Raw genomic sequence first — 17303 nt, forward strand, 5'->3', positions numbered from 1 at the left:
CGCCACAACCAGAGAATGAAGCCTTACTAATGTTGATGTAGACTGCAGCAGAATGAGGTCAGGCAGGGGAGAGAGGGATGCTCAGGGAGGTTAATTAACTTTGGTGATCGTCCCCATTCCCTCAGTGTTCATTACCTTTCAAATGGAGACACATGCACACAGTGACATACACACACACACACACACACACACACACACACACACACACACACACACACACACACACACACACACACACACACACACACACACACACACACACACACAGTCCCTCTCAGTGTTCATTACCTTTGAATGGAGCCACACACTGACAGTGGTAATTGCCAGGCTGGTCAATGCAAGTGGCTCCGTTCTTGCAGGGAGAAGAGGCACACTCGTCAATGTCGAACTCACACCCAGCGCCTTTGATACAAACAACAACATAAACAAATAAATAAATCATGTTTTTGGGGTCAGTGAGACTAGTAGCAGGACTGCGTCCCCAAATGGCACCTTATTCCCTATAAAGTGCACTACTTTTGACCAGAGCCCTGTGGACACTGGTCAAAAGTAATGCATTATAAAGGGAACATGGTGCCATTTGGGACACATCCCAGGAGAGTTCATAAACAGGATATAATGAGACCATGGAGCAGTAACTAACTGTGTATCTTCTGTCTTCACTCCTCATCAATTAGTCAGAGAAGACGACAACGTCTGCATCCCAAATGGTACCCTATTCCCTATACAGTGCACTACTTTGTACCAGGGTCCAGCACTATGTAGGGAATCGGGTGCCGTTTGGGACGCTACCGATGTGTGTTGTGCTTTGCCCAGACGACAGGCATGTAAACATCCCTTTACACACCCATCTCCCCTGGGGTTGGCAGATAGGCAGCATGCACTGTATGGGGATCTATTTAAATAAGGTGTTCCACCCCATTCAAATTCTATTTCTATGGTTCCACCGCTGCCTAGCAACACTAGAGTACAAAACATAGACTGTGGTTGCCAGTGTACCTAAGCAACACGTTGTTGAAGACGTACACTGGAAATCAATCAAACTCCATAGACATCTTTGTTTGTAGACTATACTGTCCATGGACACAAACATCTGTGTGAAGGATTCTCTTGGCGAAAACTGGAAGCATCTACCCGTGAGGCTGTGGTAGATTAGAGTGAATTGAGCCTACTGTAGTTTTGCTAAGATAAAGCTACAGGATTCATATTCAGTAGGTTATGTTGTCGATGCTTATTTAGTTCAGTATGCATTCATTAATTCAATTAAATTCAGTAAGTTAGATACACTGACCAGTAAAGCCGGGTAGACAGACACATTCATAGCCATTGGCCAGGTCCATACACGTGCTGTTGTGTCTGCACGGCCCTGACAGACACTCATCAATGTTGATTTCACAGTAGTCGCCTGTAGAGAAAGACAAAATTAAAGAGGTCTGAGCAGCAACATTCCCATTCCTACCAATTATAAACCAAGTGTTAAAAAGAATCTCCTTTTCAACTGAAATAGTAAAAGCCTCCGAGCTATCCACCTTCTGAACTAAAAGTAAATGAGTGAAACTCAGATCAAGATGGGTTTCTACAATATGGATCCCTCAATTTGCATATATTCATCTAGTTAACTCAGACAATTTCCCGAACAATTCAGATGGAAGTGACCTGAGAAATAATAGAGGGGCCTCTCGTCTGACATTAGATAAATGATCCCTTATGTTTTCAATATGGCCTCACATGACCCAGGCTGCAGCCCAAATGGTACTCTGTTCCCTTACAGTGCGCCACTTTTCACCAGAGCCCTGATAAGTTTACTGGTGCTCTGGTCAGAAGTAGTGCACTATAAGGGAATAGAGTTCTATTTGGGATACAACCCAGTGTATTGAACATAATGAACATTGACATAGTTATTTTTTTTTTTTGGGGGAATGGATCAGCATTAATATTGCAGATAGATTGTATCTTCTATCAATGTAATTGTCTGCATCACTTCCAATCCCCCATGTTTTTTTTTTATATATATATATATATTTTTTATATATATACTCCCCTTTATTACTTTTCAACCCCACCATCCTTTCCCTACTTGGAGTAAATTAGTGAACAACAATTCCCAGGCCTCTACTTCCGGTCTATACTTACTATCTACACCTTATGGACACAGTTAATTTTACAATAATTCTATTATATATATACATATATATATACATATACATACATACATACATACATACATACATATCATTATTATTATTATTATTATTATTTATTTATTTTTTGCTCCTGAACTACTTCTACGTCTCAACCTCTCCGATCGTTTTCATGATGTCTATCCGGTTTGCTTCTATATGCCATATCTTTCTAACTGTGCTCTTTCCCAAAAGCTCCCAACATACAGCCTATATACTTATTATGGACACAGTATGCTTTACATTATTAGCTATCTTTGTTATTATTTGTTGTTATTTGTTATTAGTCCCATCCTTCAACTCTATTCAATACCTCCCATCTGATCACAACTGGTGTTGGATGGGTTTCTGTTATTGAACTCCTACGTGATCACAACTGGTGATGGATCAAGTTCTCCACATACGGGTAGCATAACTATATATTATCTAATTTCAATAAGAATCAGTTGATCTAACATTCAACTACACCCGAATAAGTTGTGATGTCACGAGAGGCTGTGTCCTGGAGGGACGTTACATCCCCCTGAGGTGGCTGCAAACCCAGACAGCTATGGCTCCATCTGCTGGTATGGTCGGGAACTCCACCCCTCTATGGCCAATCTTCCCACGCAGCTGAAACAAATCAGGAGCTGATGAGCTGAAGGTTTTGGGAAGGGAAGAGACACACTGAGGGAGTGTGTGGGGGGTGAAGAAACACAGTCTCCAACCTGGGCTCTCTGGAGGACAAGAGTGCTGCACGTCCACTTCCAGGAGGAATATAAGGATTTGGAGACACTTACCTTTGGGAAATACTCACCTGTGGATATATGCACCTGGGGAAATACGTGAGAGACATTTGGAAGGACTTTTTGCTGGGTTGGCCACTAGCTGCAACGTGGACTACAGTAAGGCTGGGGAAAAGTTATCTGAGCGAGTGAGAATTATGATTTTGGATGTGGAAGAGACATCCCTGAACTGTTAACCCTTAAAGAGCCACAAGAGAACAGACTTTTGTTATATTTTCGTTAATTTCCCAAGACCTATAATAAAATCCTTGGTTTGTTTGAACCTTGTCTCCTTGCACTACTTGAGCAACCCCGCTGAAAGCTGTGTAGCCTCTCGTGACGTCACAAAGTGTAGATCAGTGGTTCTCAAACCTCTCCTCGGGGACCCCCAGACGTTCTCCAACCTCTCCTCGGGGACCCAAGACGTTCTCCAACCTCTCCTCGGGGACCCCCAGACGTTCTCCAACCTATCCTCAGGGACCCCCAGACGTTCTCAAACCTCTCCTCAGGGACCCCCAGACGTTCTCCAACCTATCCTCAGGGACCCCCAGACGTTCTCAAACCTCTCCTCGGGGACCCCCAGACGTTCTCCAACCTCTCCTCGGGGACCCCCAGACGTTCTCCAACCTCTCCTCGGGGTCCCCCAGACGTTCTCCAACCTCTCCTCGGGGACCCCCAGACGTTCTCCAACCTATCCTCAGGGACCCCCAGACGTTCTCAAACCTCTCCTCAGGGACCCCCAGACGTTCTCCAACCTCTCCTCGGGGACCCAAGACGTTCTCCAACCTCTCCTCGGGGACCCCCAGACGTTCTCCAACCTATCCTCAGGGACCCCCAGACATTCTCAAACCTCTCCTCAGGGACCCCCAGACGTTCTCCAACCTATCCTCAGGGACCCCCAGACGTTCTCAAACCTCTCCTCGGGGACCCCCAGACGTTCTCCAACCTCTCCTCGGGGACCCCCAGACGTTCTCCAACCTATCCTCAGGGACCCCCAGACGTTCTCCAACCTCTCCTCGGGGACCCCCAGACATTTCACCATGTAGTTGTAGCCCTGAACTAACTCAGCTGATTCACCTATTCAAGGGCTTGATGATTAGTTGACAAGGTGAATCAGGTGTGCTAGTTGTGGAATAGTTAAATACATGGAATGTCTGGGTAGCTCTCTAGGAACAGGGTTGGAGAGCCCTGTTCTATATCTTACATCTTAGAAACATACTTTAAGGTAAGGTATTTCAAATGATTTATAAGGGGTTAATCATGATTATGGTTAATCATGCCCTCAAAGCTCATCACTAAGCTAAGGATCCTGGGACTAAACACCTCCCTCTGCAACTGGACTTCCTGGACTTCCTGACTGGCCGCCCCCAGGTGGTAAGGGTAGGTAACAACACATCTGCCACACTGATCCTCAACACGGGGGCCCCTCAGGGGTGCGTGCTCAGTCCCCTCCTGTACTCCCTGTTCACCCATGACTGCATGGCCAGGCACGACTCCAACACCATCATTAAGTTTGCCGACGACACAACAGTGGTAGGCCTGATCACCGACAACGATGAGACAGCCTATAGGGAGGAGGTCAGAGACCTGGCCGTGTGGTGCCAGGATAACAACCTCTCCCTCAACGTGACCAAGACAAAGGAGATGATTGTGGACTACAGGACAAAAAAGAGGACTGAGCACGCCCCCATTCTCATCGACAGGGCTGTAGTGGAACAGGTTGAGAGCTTCAAGTTCCTTGGTGTCCATCACCAACGAACTATCATGGTCCAAACACACCAAGACAGTCGTGAAGAGGGCACGACAAAGCCTATTCCTCCTCAGGAGACTGAAAAGATTTGGCATGGGTCCTCAGATCCTCAAAAAATTCTACAGCTGCACCATCGAGAGCATCCTGACTGGTTGCATCACCGCCTGGTATGGCAACTGCTTTGCCTCTGACCGCAAGGGTAGTGCGTACGGCCCAGTATATCACTGGGGCCAAGCTTCCTGCCACCCAGGACCTCTATACCAGGCGGTGTCAGCGGAAGGCCCTCAAAATTGTCAAAGACTCCAGCCAACCTAGTCATAGACTGTTCTCTCTGCTACCACACGGCAAGCGGTACCACTCAACAGCTTCTACCCCCAAGCCATAAGACTCCTGAACAGCTAATCATGGCTACCCGGACTATTTGCACTGCCCACCCACCCCATCTTTTTACGCTGCTGCTACTCTGTTAATTATTTATGCATAGTCACTTTAACTCTACCCACATGTACATATTACTTCAACTACCTCAACTAGACGGTGTCCCCGCACATTGACTCTGCACCGGTACCCCCCTGTATATATAGCCTCCCTACTGTTATTTTATTTTACTTCTGCTCTTTTTTTCTCAACACTTTTTTGTTGTTTTATTCTACTTTTTTATTAAAAATAAATGCACTGTTGGTTAAGGGCTGTAAGTAAGCATTTCACTGTAATGTCTGCACCTGTTGTATTCGGCGCATGTGGCCAATACAATTTGATTTGATTTGATTTGATGTTTTGGTCCCAGATCTATTTGTGTTGCCTTGCCAACCCCTACAGTCAATGTCCTGTGATGTCACACATGACATGTTTGGCATGACACCAACCATAAGGGTTAGAGCACAAACACATCCAGGTTAGATAAATGCAGTGTGTGTGTGTGTGTGTGTGTGTGTGTGTGTGCGCGCGCATGTGTACCTGTGACTCCGATTGGGCATAAGCAGCTGAATGCGTTGAGCTCATCAGAGCAGGAAGCTCCGTTGTGGCAGGGCTGGCTCAGACACTCATTTACCTCGATCTCACAGTTATTACCTGGAAAGACAGGAGAGGTTCACTGCATGAAGGTCCACACATGCATAGGCTACATACTGACGCACGCACACACACTGAACGCACACAGACATATGCCACACCCAGGAAAACACACACACACACACACACACAGAAGCAACTGCCAGATGTTGACACATGATGGGGTCCATAGATAACAGATCCCTTTAATCAAATAAGCTTCCTTAATGATGTGAGGAAGAGAGGTAGGGGAGAGAGGAAGGGGCAGAGGTAGGGGGGAGAGGAAGAGGGAGAGGAAGGGGGAGAGGAAGGGGGGAGAGGTAGGGGGAGAGGAAGGGGGAGAGGAAGAGGGAGAGGAAGGGGGGAGAGGTAGGGGGGAGAGGAAGGGGGAAGAGGAAGGGGGAGAGGTAGGGGGGAGAGGAAGGGGGAGAGGAAGAGGAAGAGGTAGGGGGGAGAGGAAGGGGGGAGAGGAAGAGGGGAGAGGAAGGGGGAGAGGAAGGGGGGGAGAGGAAGAGGGAGAGGAAGGGGGGAGAGGTAGGGGGGAGAGGAAGGGGGAGAGGAATGGGGAAGAGGTAGCGGGAAAGGAAAGGGGGAGAGGAAGAGGGAGAGGAAGGGGGGAGAGGAAGAGGGAGAGGAAGGGGGGAGAGGAAGAGGGAGAGGAAGGGGGAGAGGTAGGGGGGAGAGGAAGGGGGAGAGGAATGGGGAAGAGGTAGCGGGAAAGGAAGGGGGGAGAGGAAGAGGGAGAGGAAGGGGGGAGAGGAAGAGGGAGAGGAAGGGGGAGAGGTAGGGGGAGAGGAAGGGGGAGAGGAATGGGGAAGAGGTAGCGGGGAAAGGAAGGGGGGAGAGGAAGAGGGGAGAGGAAGGGGGAGAGGAAGAGGGAGAGGAAGGGGGGAGAGGTAGGGGGAGAGGAAGGGGGAGAGGAATGGGGAAGAGGTAGCGGGAAAGGAAGGGGGGATAGGAAGGGGGAGAGGAAGAAGGAGAGACGTAGGGGGTGAGAGGGAGAAGAAGGGGGGGAGAGGAAGGGGGAGAGGTAGGGAGAGATGTAGGGGGAGAGGAAGGGGGGAGAGGAAGGGGGAGAGGAAGGGGGGAGAGGTAGGGGGGAGAGGAAGGGGGGAAGAGGAAGGGGGGAGAGGAAGGGGGAGAGGAAGGGGGAAGAGTATGATACTGAGAGAAGTGTGTAATGGAACTGTATGATACTGAGAGAAGTGGAACTGTATGATACTGAGAGAAATGTGTAGTGGAACTGTATGATACTGAGAGAAGTGGAACTGTATGATACTGAGAGAAGTGTGTAATGGAACTGTATGATACTGAGAGAAGTGGAACTGTATGATACTGAGAGAAGTGGAACTGTATGATACTGGGAGAAGTGGAACTGTATGATACTGAGAGAAGTGGAACTGTATGATACTGAGAGAAGTGGAACTGTATGATACTGAGAGAAGTGGAACTGTATGATACTGAGAGAAGTGGAACTGTATGATACTGAGAGAAGTGGAACTGTATGATACTGAGAGAAGTGGAACTGTATGATACTGAGAGAAGTGGAACTGTATGATAATGAGAGAAGTGGAACTGTATGATACTGTATACAGCAATAATTAAATAGGATGGCATTGACTAGAATACAGTATAAAAAAGTTGGCGAGAGGTAAGTTTGGCTTATATGGTGTCGAGTAAAGCTTAAACCATGTATTTAGATTGTAGTTAGGTATTGTAGGTAGTTATCGTAGGTTATTGTATGTAAGTATTGTAGGTAAGTATTGTATTCGACTGAGCCCGGTGAAGCACGAGGCTAGCTAACCCACTACCTGGACGAGCTAGCGGGTAGCTACTGGTAACTATTAGCAACTGTGGATAGTTGTTTCACGCTTGAGAGTACCTGTAATTACGCCAGCTAGCTGCCTACCATTCAGCTGTTTTTCTAACCTCATTGTCTGAAGCGTTAACGTTAGGTAGTTAGTAGCTACTGTGCTCGAAATGTAGCTAGCTTGTTGCTACCTGGATAGCTACTAAACAATAGCTGGAACGACCTAGCGAACAGATGCGAACTGGCTGAGTCGACTCAGTGGCTAGCTTTGCACTTGGCTAGCTAACAGTAGCGGCTAGGGATAGGGGTTATTACAAGTTATAACCTACATTTGTGTTTTGTTTTTTACATACTGGTAACCAGAGTCGTTCAAGTGAACTCGGGACATGGGTGACTAGTTAACGTTAGCTTGGCTCTCTCTGTGTGTTCGTGCCGTGGGAGGAGGGGTTTCTTCGTTGGCAGAAAGCAATGGCTAGCTAGTATGCTAACTATTCTAGCTAACTAACTGGCTGAATAAGTTGACGACGGACTCGCTCAAGCTGTCGGGACTAACCCACAACGTTAGACACGGACACGAATGATCTGCTTGGCGTGTTGACACACTGGTGGTTTGTTGTGACCGAGTATTGGTGCTAAACCGTGTTGTTGGAGGCTGGCATGCTAGTTGGCTGTGGTGTCATAGGATTCGGTGCCCTGGACGGTTTTCACGGAAGAATACTGTACCAAGTTAGCTAGCTGAATAAACTAAGTTAGTCTATTCCTAGAAAACATTGAACCGCTGTAGTTTACAACAATTATAGTTTCTGAGGTGGAAATTGGGAGAGTTATATTTGGGTGCTTCAGTGAAGTAAGTGAGGGAGGACCCGCTCTCTCGCTTTCCCAGATGTTTAGTTCATTTCATTCCGATCTCCTTTGCATTATTGTAGCCATTTTCTGTAGCCTGTCAACGATGCGTCTGTCTATTCCTGTTCTCTCCTCTCTGCACAGGCCATACAAACGCCTCACACCGCGTGGCTGCTGCCACTCTAACCTGGTGGTCCCTGCGCGCATGACCCACGTGGAGTTCCAGGTCTCAGGCAGCCTCTGGAACTGCCGTTCTGCGGCCAACAAGGCAGAGTTCATCTCAGCCTATGCTACCCTCCAGTCCCTCGACTTCTTGGCGCTGACGGAAACATGGATTACCACTGAAAACACTGCTACTCCTACTGCTCTCTCTTCGTCTGACCATGTGTTCTCGCATACCCCGAGAGCATCTGGTCAGCGGGGTGGTGGCACAGGAATTCTCATCTCTCCTAAGTGGACATTCTCTCTTTTTCCCTTGACCCATCTGTCTATCTCCTCATTTGAATTCCATGCTGTCACAGTCACTAGCCCATTCAAGCTTAACATCCTTATCATTTATCGCCTTCCAGGTTCCCTTGGAACAGTTCATCAATGAGCTTGACGCCTTGATAAGTTCCTTTCCTGAGGATGGCTCACCCCTCACAGTTCTGGGTGACTTTAACCTCCCTACGTCTACCTTTGACGCATTTCTCTCTGCCTCTTCTTTCCACTCCTCTCCTCTTTTGACCTCACCCTCTCACCGTCCCCCCCTACTCACAAGGCAGGCAATACGCTTGACCTTATCTTTACTAGATGCTGTTCTTCTACTAATCTTACTGCAACTCCCCTCCATGTCTCCGACCACTACTATGTATCCTTTTCTCTCTCACTCTCCTCCAACACTACTCACTCTGCCCCTACTCAGATGGTAATGCGCCGTCTCAACCTTCGCTCTCTCTCTCCTCTTCCATCCTATCATCTCTTCCCTCTGCTCAATTCTTCTCCCTCCAATCTCCTGATTCTGCCTCCTCAACTCTCCTCTCCTCCCTTTCTGCATCCTTTGACTCTCTATGTCCCCTATCCTCCCGGCCGGCTCGGTCCGCCCCTCCTGCTCCGTGGCTTAACGACTCCTTGCGAGCTCACAGAACAGGGCTCCGGGCAGCTGAGCGGAAATGGAGGAAAACTAGACTCCCTGCGGACCTGGCATCTTTTCACTCCCTCCTCTCTACATTTTCTTCCTCTGTTTCTGCTGCTAAAGCCACTTTCTACCACTCTAAATTCCAAGCATCTGCCTCTAACCCTAGGAAGCTCTTTGCCACCTTCTCCTCCCCCCCACCCCTCCTCCTCCCTCTCTGTGGATACCTTCGTCAACCATTTTGAAAAGAAGGTTGACTTTATCCGATCCACGTTTGTTAAGTCAAATGACACTGCTGGTCCTGCTCACACTGCCCTACCCTATGCTTTGACTTCTTTCTCCCCTCTCTCTCCAGATGAAATCTTGCGACTTGTGACGGCCGGCCGCCCAACAACCTGCCCGCTTGACCCTATCCCCTCCTCTCTTCTCCAGACCATTTCCGGAGACCTTCTCCCTTACCTCACCTCGCTCATCAACTCATCCTTGACCGCTGGCTATGTCCCTTCCGTCTTCAAGAGAGCGAGAGTTGCACCCCTTCTCAAAAAACCTACACTCGATCCCTCCGATGTCAACAACTACAGACCAGTATCCCTTCTTTCTTTTCTATCCAAAACTCTTGAGCGTGCCGTCTTTAGCCAACTCTCTTGCTATCTCTCTCAGAATGACCTTCTTGATCCAAACCAGTCAGGTTTCAAGACTGGTCATTTAACTGAGACTGCTCTTCTCTGTGTCACGGAGGCATTCCGCACTGCTAAAGCTAACTCTCTCTCCTCTGCTCTTGTCCTTCTAGACCTGTCTGCTGCCTTTGATACTGTGAACCATCAGATCCTCCTCTCCACCCTCTCTGAGTTGGGCATCTCCGGCGCGGCTCACTCTTGGATTGCGTCCTACCTGACAGGTCGCTCCTACCAAGTGGCGTGGCGAGAATCTGTCTCCGCACCACGTGCTCTCACCACTGGTGTCTCCCAGGGCTCAGTTCTAGGCCCTCTGCTATTCTCGTTATACACCAAGTCACTTGGCTCTGTCATATCCTCACATGGCCTCTCCTATCATTGCTACGCAGACGACACACAACTAATCTTCTCCTTTCCCCCTTCTGATAACCAGGTGGCGAATCGCATCTCTGCATGTCTGGCAGACATATCAGTGTGGATGATGGATCACCCCCTCAAGCTGAACCTCGGCAAGATGGAGCTGCTCTTCCTCCCCGGGAAGGACTGCCCGTTCCATGATCTCGCCATCACGGTTGACAACTCCGTTGTGTCTTCCTCCCAGAGTGCAAAAAGCCTTGGCGTGACCCTGGACAACACCCTGTCGTTCTCCGCTAACATCAAGGCGGTGACCCGATCCTGTAGGTTCATGTTCTACAACATTCGGAGAGTACGACCCTGCCTTACACAGGAATCCTTATCCAGGCACTTGTCATCTCCCCTCTGGATTACTGCAACTCGCTGTTGGCTGGGCTCCCTGCCTGTGCCATTAAACCCCTACAACTCATCCAGAATGCCGCAGCCCGTCTGGTGTGCAACCTTCCCAAGTTCTCTCACGTCACCCCGCTCCTCCGCACACTCCACTGGCTTCCAGTTGAAGCTCGCATCTGCTACAAGACCATGGTGCTTGCCTACAGAGCTGTGAGGGGAACGGCACCTCCGTACCTTCAGGCTCTGATCAGTCCCTACACCCAAACGAGGGCATTGCGTTCATCCACCTCTGGCCTGCTGGCCCCCTACCTCTGCGGAAGCACAATTCCCCGCACAGCCCAGTCAAAACTGTTCGCTGCTCTGGCACCCAATGGTGGAACAAGCTCCCTCACAACGCCAGGACGGCGGAGTCACTCACCACCTTCCGGAGACACTTGAAACCCCACCTCTTTAAGGAATACCTGGGATAGGATAAAGTAATCATTCTACCCCCAAAAACACCCAAAAACACAAAAAACATTTGTAAAGTGGTTATCCCACTGGCTGTAAGGTGAATGCACCAATTTGTAAGTCGCTCTGGATAAGAGCGTCTGCTAAATGACGTAAATGTAATGTAAATGTAAGTGTGTAATGGAACTGTATGATAATGAGAGAAGTGTGTTATGGAACTGTATGATACAGAGAAGTGTGTAATGGAACTGTATGATACTGGGAGAAGTGGAACTGTATGATACTGAGAGAAGTGGAACTTTATGATACTGAGAGAAGTGGAACTGTATGATACTGAGAGAAGTGGAACTGTATGATACTGGGAGAAGTGGAACTGTATGATACTGAGAGAAGTGGAACTGTATGATACTGAGAGAAGTGGAACTGTATGATACTGAGAGAAGTGGAACTGTATGATACTGGGAGAAGTGTGTAATGGAACTGTATGATACTGGGAGAAGTGGAACTGTATGATACTGAGAGAAGTGGAACTGTATGATACTGAGAGAAGTGGAACTGTATGATACTGAGAGAAGTGGAACTGTATGATACTGGGAGAAGTGGAACTGTATGATACTGAGAGAAGTGTGTAATGGAACTGTATGATACTGAGAGAAGTGTGTAATGGAACTGTATGATACTGAGAGAAGTGGAACTGTATGATACTGAGAGAAGTGGAACTGTATGATACTGAGAGAAGTGGAACTGTATGATACTGAGAGAAGTGGAACTGTATGATACTGGGAGAAGTGGAACTGTATGATACTGGGAGAAGTGGAACTGTATGATACTGAGAGAAGTGTGTAATGGAACTGTATGATACTGAGAGAAGTGGAACTGTATGATACTGAGAGAAGTGGAACTGTATGATACTGAGAGAAGTGTGTAAGAACTGTATGATACTGGGAGAAGTGTGTAATGGAACTGCCGTATGATTTGTGGAAGGTAAATAAGTGTTTAACAATACCTACATAGGGAGGCTCGAGGTCTTTGACACCAAAAGGCAAAGAGTAGATGGAGTTACGAGCAATGGGGATATTCCCTTGATAACATAGCTACTCACCAATAAATCCAGGTGCACAGAAACAATTGTAGCCGTTGATGGTGTCTTTGCAAATACTTAGAACACCGCACGGCTTCTCTTCACAGTCGTCTGTGTTCACCTCGCAGAATTGTCCCGTTAAACCTGCATGAAGAAGAAACGAATGAGACTAGTGGTTTTCTGACCCTCTGAATTAAGGGGTGGAATAATGGGGGAATCATTTTGACATGTAATAATGTGTTTTTTAGTTAAATTCCTAGAACGTTCTATTGGCAGTTCACTGAGTGACTTTATCCCAGTACTAAATACCTCTTTATCAAACATTACTCATCTCTCTGGGATGCTATTGGCTCCATAACCCACTAACACACCTTTCTATTGGCTCCTTAACCAACTAACACACCTTTCTATTGGCTCCTTAACCCACTAACACACCTTTCTATTGGCTCCTTAACCCACTAACACACCTTTCTATTGGCTCCTTACCCACTAACACACAATTCTATTGGCTCCTTAACCCACTAACACACCTTTCTATTAGCTCCTTAACCCACTAACACGCCTTCTATTGGCTCCTTACCCACTAACACACCTTTCTATTGGCTCCTTAACCCACTAACACACCTTCTATTGGCTCCTTAACCCACTAACACACCTTTCTATTGGCTCCTTAACCCACTAACACACCTTCTATTGGCTCCTTAACCCACTAACACACCTTTCTATTGGCTCCTTAACCCACTAACACACCTTTCTATTGGCTCCTTAACCCACTAACACACCTTTCTATTGGCTCCTTAACCCACTAACACACCTTTCTATTGGCTCCTTACCCACTAACACACCTTTCTATTGGCTCCTTAACCCACTAACACACCTTTCTATTGGCTCCTTAACCCACTAACACACCTTTCTATTGGCTCCTTAACCACTAACACACCTTTCTATTGGCTCCTTAACCCACTAACACACCTTTCTATTGGCTCCTTAACCCACTAACACACCTTTCTATTGGCTCCTTAACCCACTAACACACCTTTCTATTGGCTCCTTAACCCACTAACACACCTTTCTACTGGCTCCCATCTACTGCTTAACTTAAGCCACTATCATACCTGATTCAATTGGTCAACTACTCACCAAAGCCTTTATCAGTTCAATCAGGTGTTCTAGTTTTAGTATGAAATAAGTGGGACGGCTGGGGGTACTTGAGGAGAGGTTTGGGAAACAGTGCATTAATATTTAGTATTCAGTCATCCTAAATGCAGGGACAAGACCCTGAAATAAATATAAACATCACCACAGGTTTCAGTAACAAGGAGCCAATGTCTTACAGGGCAACGTACGCACGCGCACACTCCAAACACGCACACACACCCCATTAAAATCACCCCCCCCTGGTTCTTTGTTCCTGGTGATTAGCTTACCGGGTAAACAATGACACTTGAATCCTCTCGGTAGATCCACACACTTTGATCCGTGATGACACAGCCCATCCACGCAGTGACTTATGGGGATTTCGCACAGCCGTCCCATGTACCCGTGTTGGCAGACGCAACTGAAGCCGTTCGCCAGCTCTTCACAGAACAGGGTCCCCTCCGGGTCACAGGGATTCAACACACACTGGTTCACGGGTGCAGAGCAGTCATGGGCTCCCCATCCTGTATGCATTGGGGTTTGGATCAAAGAGCTGATTGATGTCTGTGTGTGTTGAATAGGAGCTGTGTTCTGTGTTCTATTCTTCTAGCCACACCACTTCTGTCACACAGGCTTGGATTTGCATTTCTCAAGACGCTCCTGTCATTGCAAGACGTTTTTCCTTTATAATTTCTGCTTTACATATGTTAGTTTTTTCTTAGTTAGATAGAGGCCCTTAGCCAGTGGAAATACTAGGAAATAGGATTTGATAGAGGCCCTTAGACAGTGGAAATACAAATATAGTCCAACCACCAACCTACATATAGGAATTGAGGGGAGTTTGTATTTTCCTACATGTATAATTAGACACTCATTCAAGTAATGCATGGCTTTGGTCGACTACTCTCTATTATGATCTGGTGGATGTTATTTAAATTAGGTTTGGTAATAATAGGGCGCACACAGAGTCATCAATAACAATAACAGAGTCTCTCTTTGCCAGCGTCCCAAATGACACCCTATTCCCTATACTACTTTTGACCAGAGCCATATGGGGCCATTTAGGACTCAGTCTTTTACTACCGAATTTACAAAAGAGATTAATGTAGAATAAACAACAAGAGCGTCTAAAAACAACCGGAGGGCCTTAATGAATAAATCGCTTAAACAGTGATTGCGTACAAAGATGGAGGCATAATACTAATTTGACTTCAATGGATTACAGATATAAGATCTTAATTTGATCACCCTGTTGCAGGATAACTTTCCTGAAATGCAGGAAATAAAAAAACGAGGTGTTTTGTGGTTTCATGTACCTTAAGCAGAGCCAGATAACAATATATCAACAGGATTAATCACCCAGATGCAGGTATTTTGTAACTTTACTGTAAGCTAAACTCTTAGAGAAAATGGTTCTAAAGGGTTGGAGGGAGAAGGGGTTGTAGATGGAACCTTGGAACCAAGGAGGTCCTTCTGAAGAAAGGGTTCTAAAAAAGAACCAGAAGGGTTTCTACAGGGGCAAGTCAAAGAAGCATTTCTGGTTGTAGGTAGGACCTTGTTTTCTCAGAGTAAACAGTAGTTTTCAGTACAGTGCAGTATCTGATGATTAAATGACAACCTTTACCTGGTGGACAAGTGCAGTGAACCACTCCAGCAAAGATATAACAGGTGCCGCCATTTTTGCATTTTGTCCTATCCCCTGACGCACATTCAATAACAGGTGTAGAGCAGTTTTTATCTGGAAAAGTCAAACAAAAACATTTTCAGAAGGACAAATACAACAAAACCACTGGGAACAACCAACATCACATCATTATTGTACAACAAAACCACTGTGCACAACCAACATCACATCATCACATCACAAGTGTTCATGGAACCTTGTACATTACACAAATTGTACCAGATATTTCCAAGTTGTCCCAGATTTCCTGTTAACATCATGACGTCATACAAACATTTGGCAAAAAACACATCCTAGTGTGTAACCGGCTTTATTGAAATGAGGCACAGAATGAATTCAGAATGGGTCACAATGATGATCAGACAGCGTGAGGCGACACAGTGACAGCAGTATGACAGTACGACAGTAGTGTGACTGAATCACATACAGAAAGCTAGTGATACTGCAACAGGAGTCACATGATGCATCCCAAAATACACCCTATTCCCTTATAGTCTCTCTCTCTCTCTCTCTCTAAGATGTCCTCACCTAGTTGGTGTTAGGTGAGGTCCTGACCTAGTTGGTGTTAGGTGAGGTCCTGACCTAGTTGGTGTTAGGTGAGGTCCTGACCTAGTTGGTGTTAGGTGACGTCCTGACCTAGTTGGTGTTAGGTGAGGTCCTGACCTAGTTGGTGTTAGGTGAGGTCCTGACCTAGTTGGTGTTAGGTGAGGTCCTGACCTAGTTGGTGTTAGGTGAGGTCCTGACCTAGTTGGTGTTAGGTGAGGTCCTGACCTAGTTGGTGTTAGGTGAGGTCCTGACCTAGTTTGGTGTTAGGTGAGGTCCTGACCTAGTTGGACATCATCAAGGACCTCACACAACCCAGCCACGAGCTGTTCTCTCCCTTACCGTCGGGCAGACGGTATCGGAGCAGGAGGTCTGATATCAACAGGCTCAGAGACTGTTACTATCTGCAAGCCATCAGACTGCTGAATACTTGAACTGGACTGACCACCTGCACTGACTCTCAGCACCTTAGCACACATGCACTCACTCACTCACAGACCCACACAGACACACATCCACACAGACACATATCCACACAGACACACACAGACACATTTCCACACACACACACACACACACACAGACACACACACCACAACTGCTGCAACCAGACTATTACTATGATTGCTAAATACTGCACAATTTAAACACTTGTCCCCTAATCCCCCCTTCCCTAAAACACATGTAAATATTGGACTATAAATGGTTCCTTCCTGTATTCTACTGATGCTAACATGTTTATTCTATTCTACTGAGACATTTACTTTATGTTCCTATTCTTATCTTTTATTACTGCTTATTGTTGTTGCATTGTCCAGAAGGAATCTGCAAGTAAGCATTTCATTGGACGGTGTCTACCATGTGTATCCTGTACATACGACTAATAAAACTTGAATGTAAGGATGGAATGCAGAATAAACATGAACTAGATGTACTGTAAGTGTTGGAGCCTGGCATAATATGTCTGCCAGAGATCATCCGTACTCCACACAGGATTGTAAGAGTATTATCATCTTAGTTTGAGGCCCTTTACTCTCTAGTCTCCCCCTCATGAGCAGGAATAAAGATGGCTCTAACAGACCTGGGTTCAAAAAGTATTTGAAATATTTCAAATACTTGGCACTCCAGGCAGGCTAGAGAAAACACTCAGATGGGCGGGATTTACAGTTTTGGACTATTCTATTGGTCCATTAAGCCAGGCACACTCAATCAAGAATAGACAAAGTGTGTGAAATGATTTCAAATAGTATTTGAACCCAGGACTGATCTCTAATACACTTCTATGCACTTCCAGTATTCCAGTTAAGATGCTCTGGAGTCAGTCAATTAGCAAACAGCTTACAGTGACAACTCTGACAATCTTTAGGCCTATACTCCTCAAATGTTACCACCATTAGGCTGCATTAGGCTGACGGGTTGATATATTGTGAATTTTTTGTATCCACAGACATGACCAGAATACTCAAGACCTTTGTA

At 46.6% G+C, this 17303-nt stretch overlaps 1 protein-coding gene across 1 annotated transcript in view; it reads right to left on the reverse strand.

The window, feature by feature from the left end:
• LOC123485632 (protein eyes shut homolog) overlaps nucleotides 1-17303 on the reverse strand; it is a gene marked incomplete at its 3' end in the record, with an annotated part of 135982 nt that overhangs the window by 6637 nt on the left and 112042 nt on the right. The window contains exons 16-21 of the mRNA XM_045216684.1: nucleotides 15225-15338; nucleotides 13891-14124; nucleotides 12485-12607; nucleotides 5652-5765; nucleotides 1292-1405; nucleotides 289-402 (exon numbers count right to left, since the gene is read on the reverse strand). Of these exons, the coding sequence (XP_045072619.1) occupies nucleotides 289-402; nucleotides 1292-1405; nucleotides 5652-5765; nucleotides 12485-12607; nucleotides 13891-14124; nucleotides 15225-15338 (813 nt within the window). The remainder of the gene's footprint in view (nucleotides 1-288; nucleotides 403-1291; nucleotides 1406-5651; nucleotides 5766-12484; nucleotides 12608-13890; nucleotides 14125-15224; nucleotides 15339-17303) is intronic.

The sequence above is a fragment of the Coregonus clupeaformis genome, unplaced genomic scaffold, assembly GCF_020615455.1.
Source record: "Coregonus clupeaformis isolate EN_2021a unplaced genomic scaffold, ASM2061545v1 scaf0773, whole genome shotgun sequence".
Classification (NCBI taxonomy): Eukaryota; Metazoa; Chordata; class Actinopteri; order Salmoniformes; family Salmonidae; genus Coregonus; species Coregonus clupeaformis.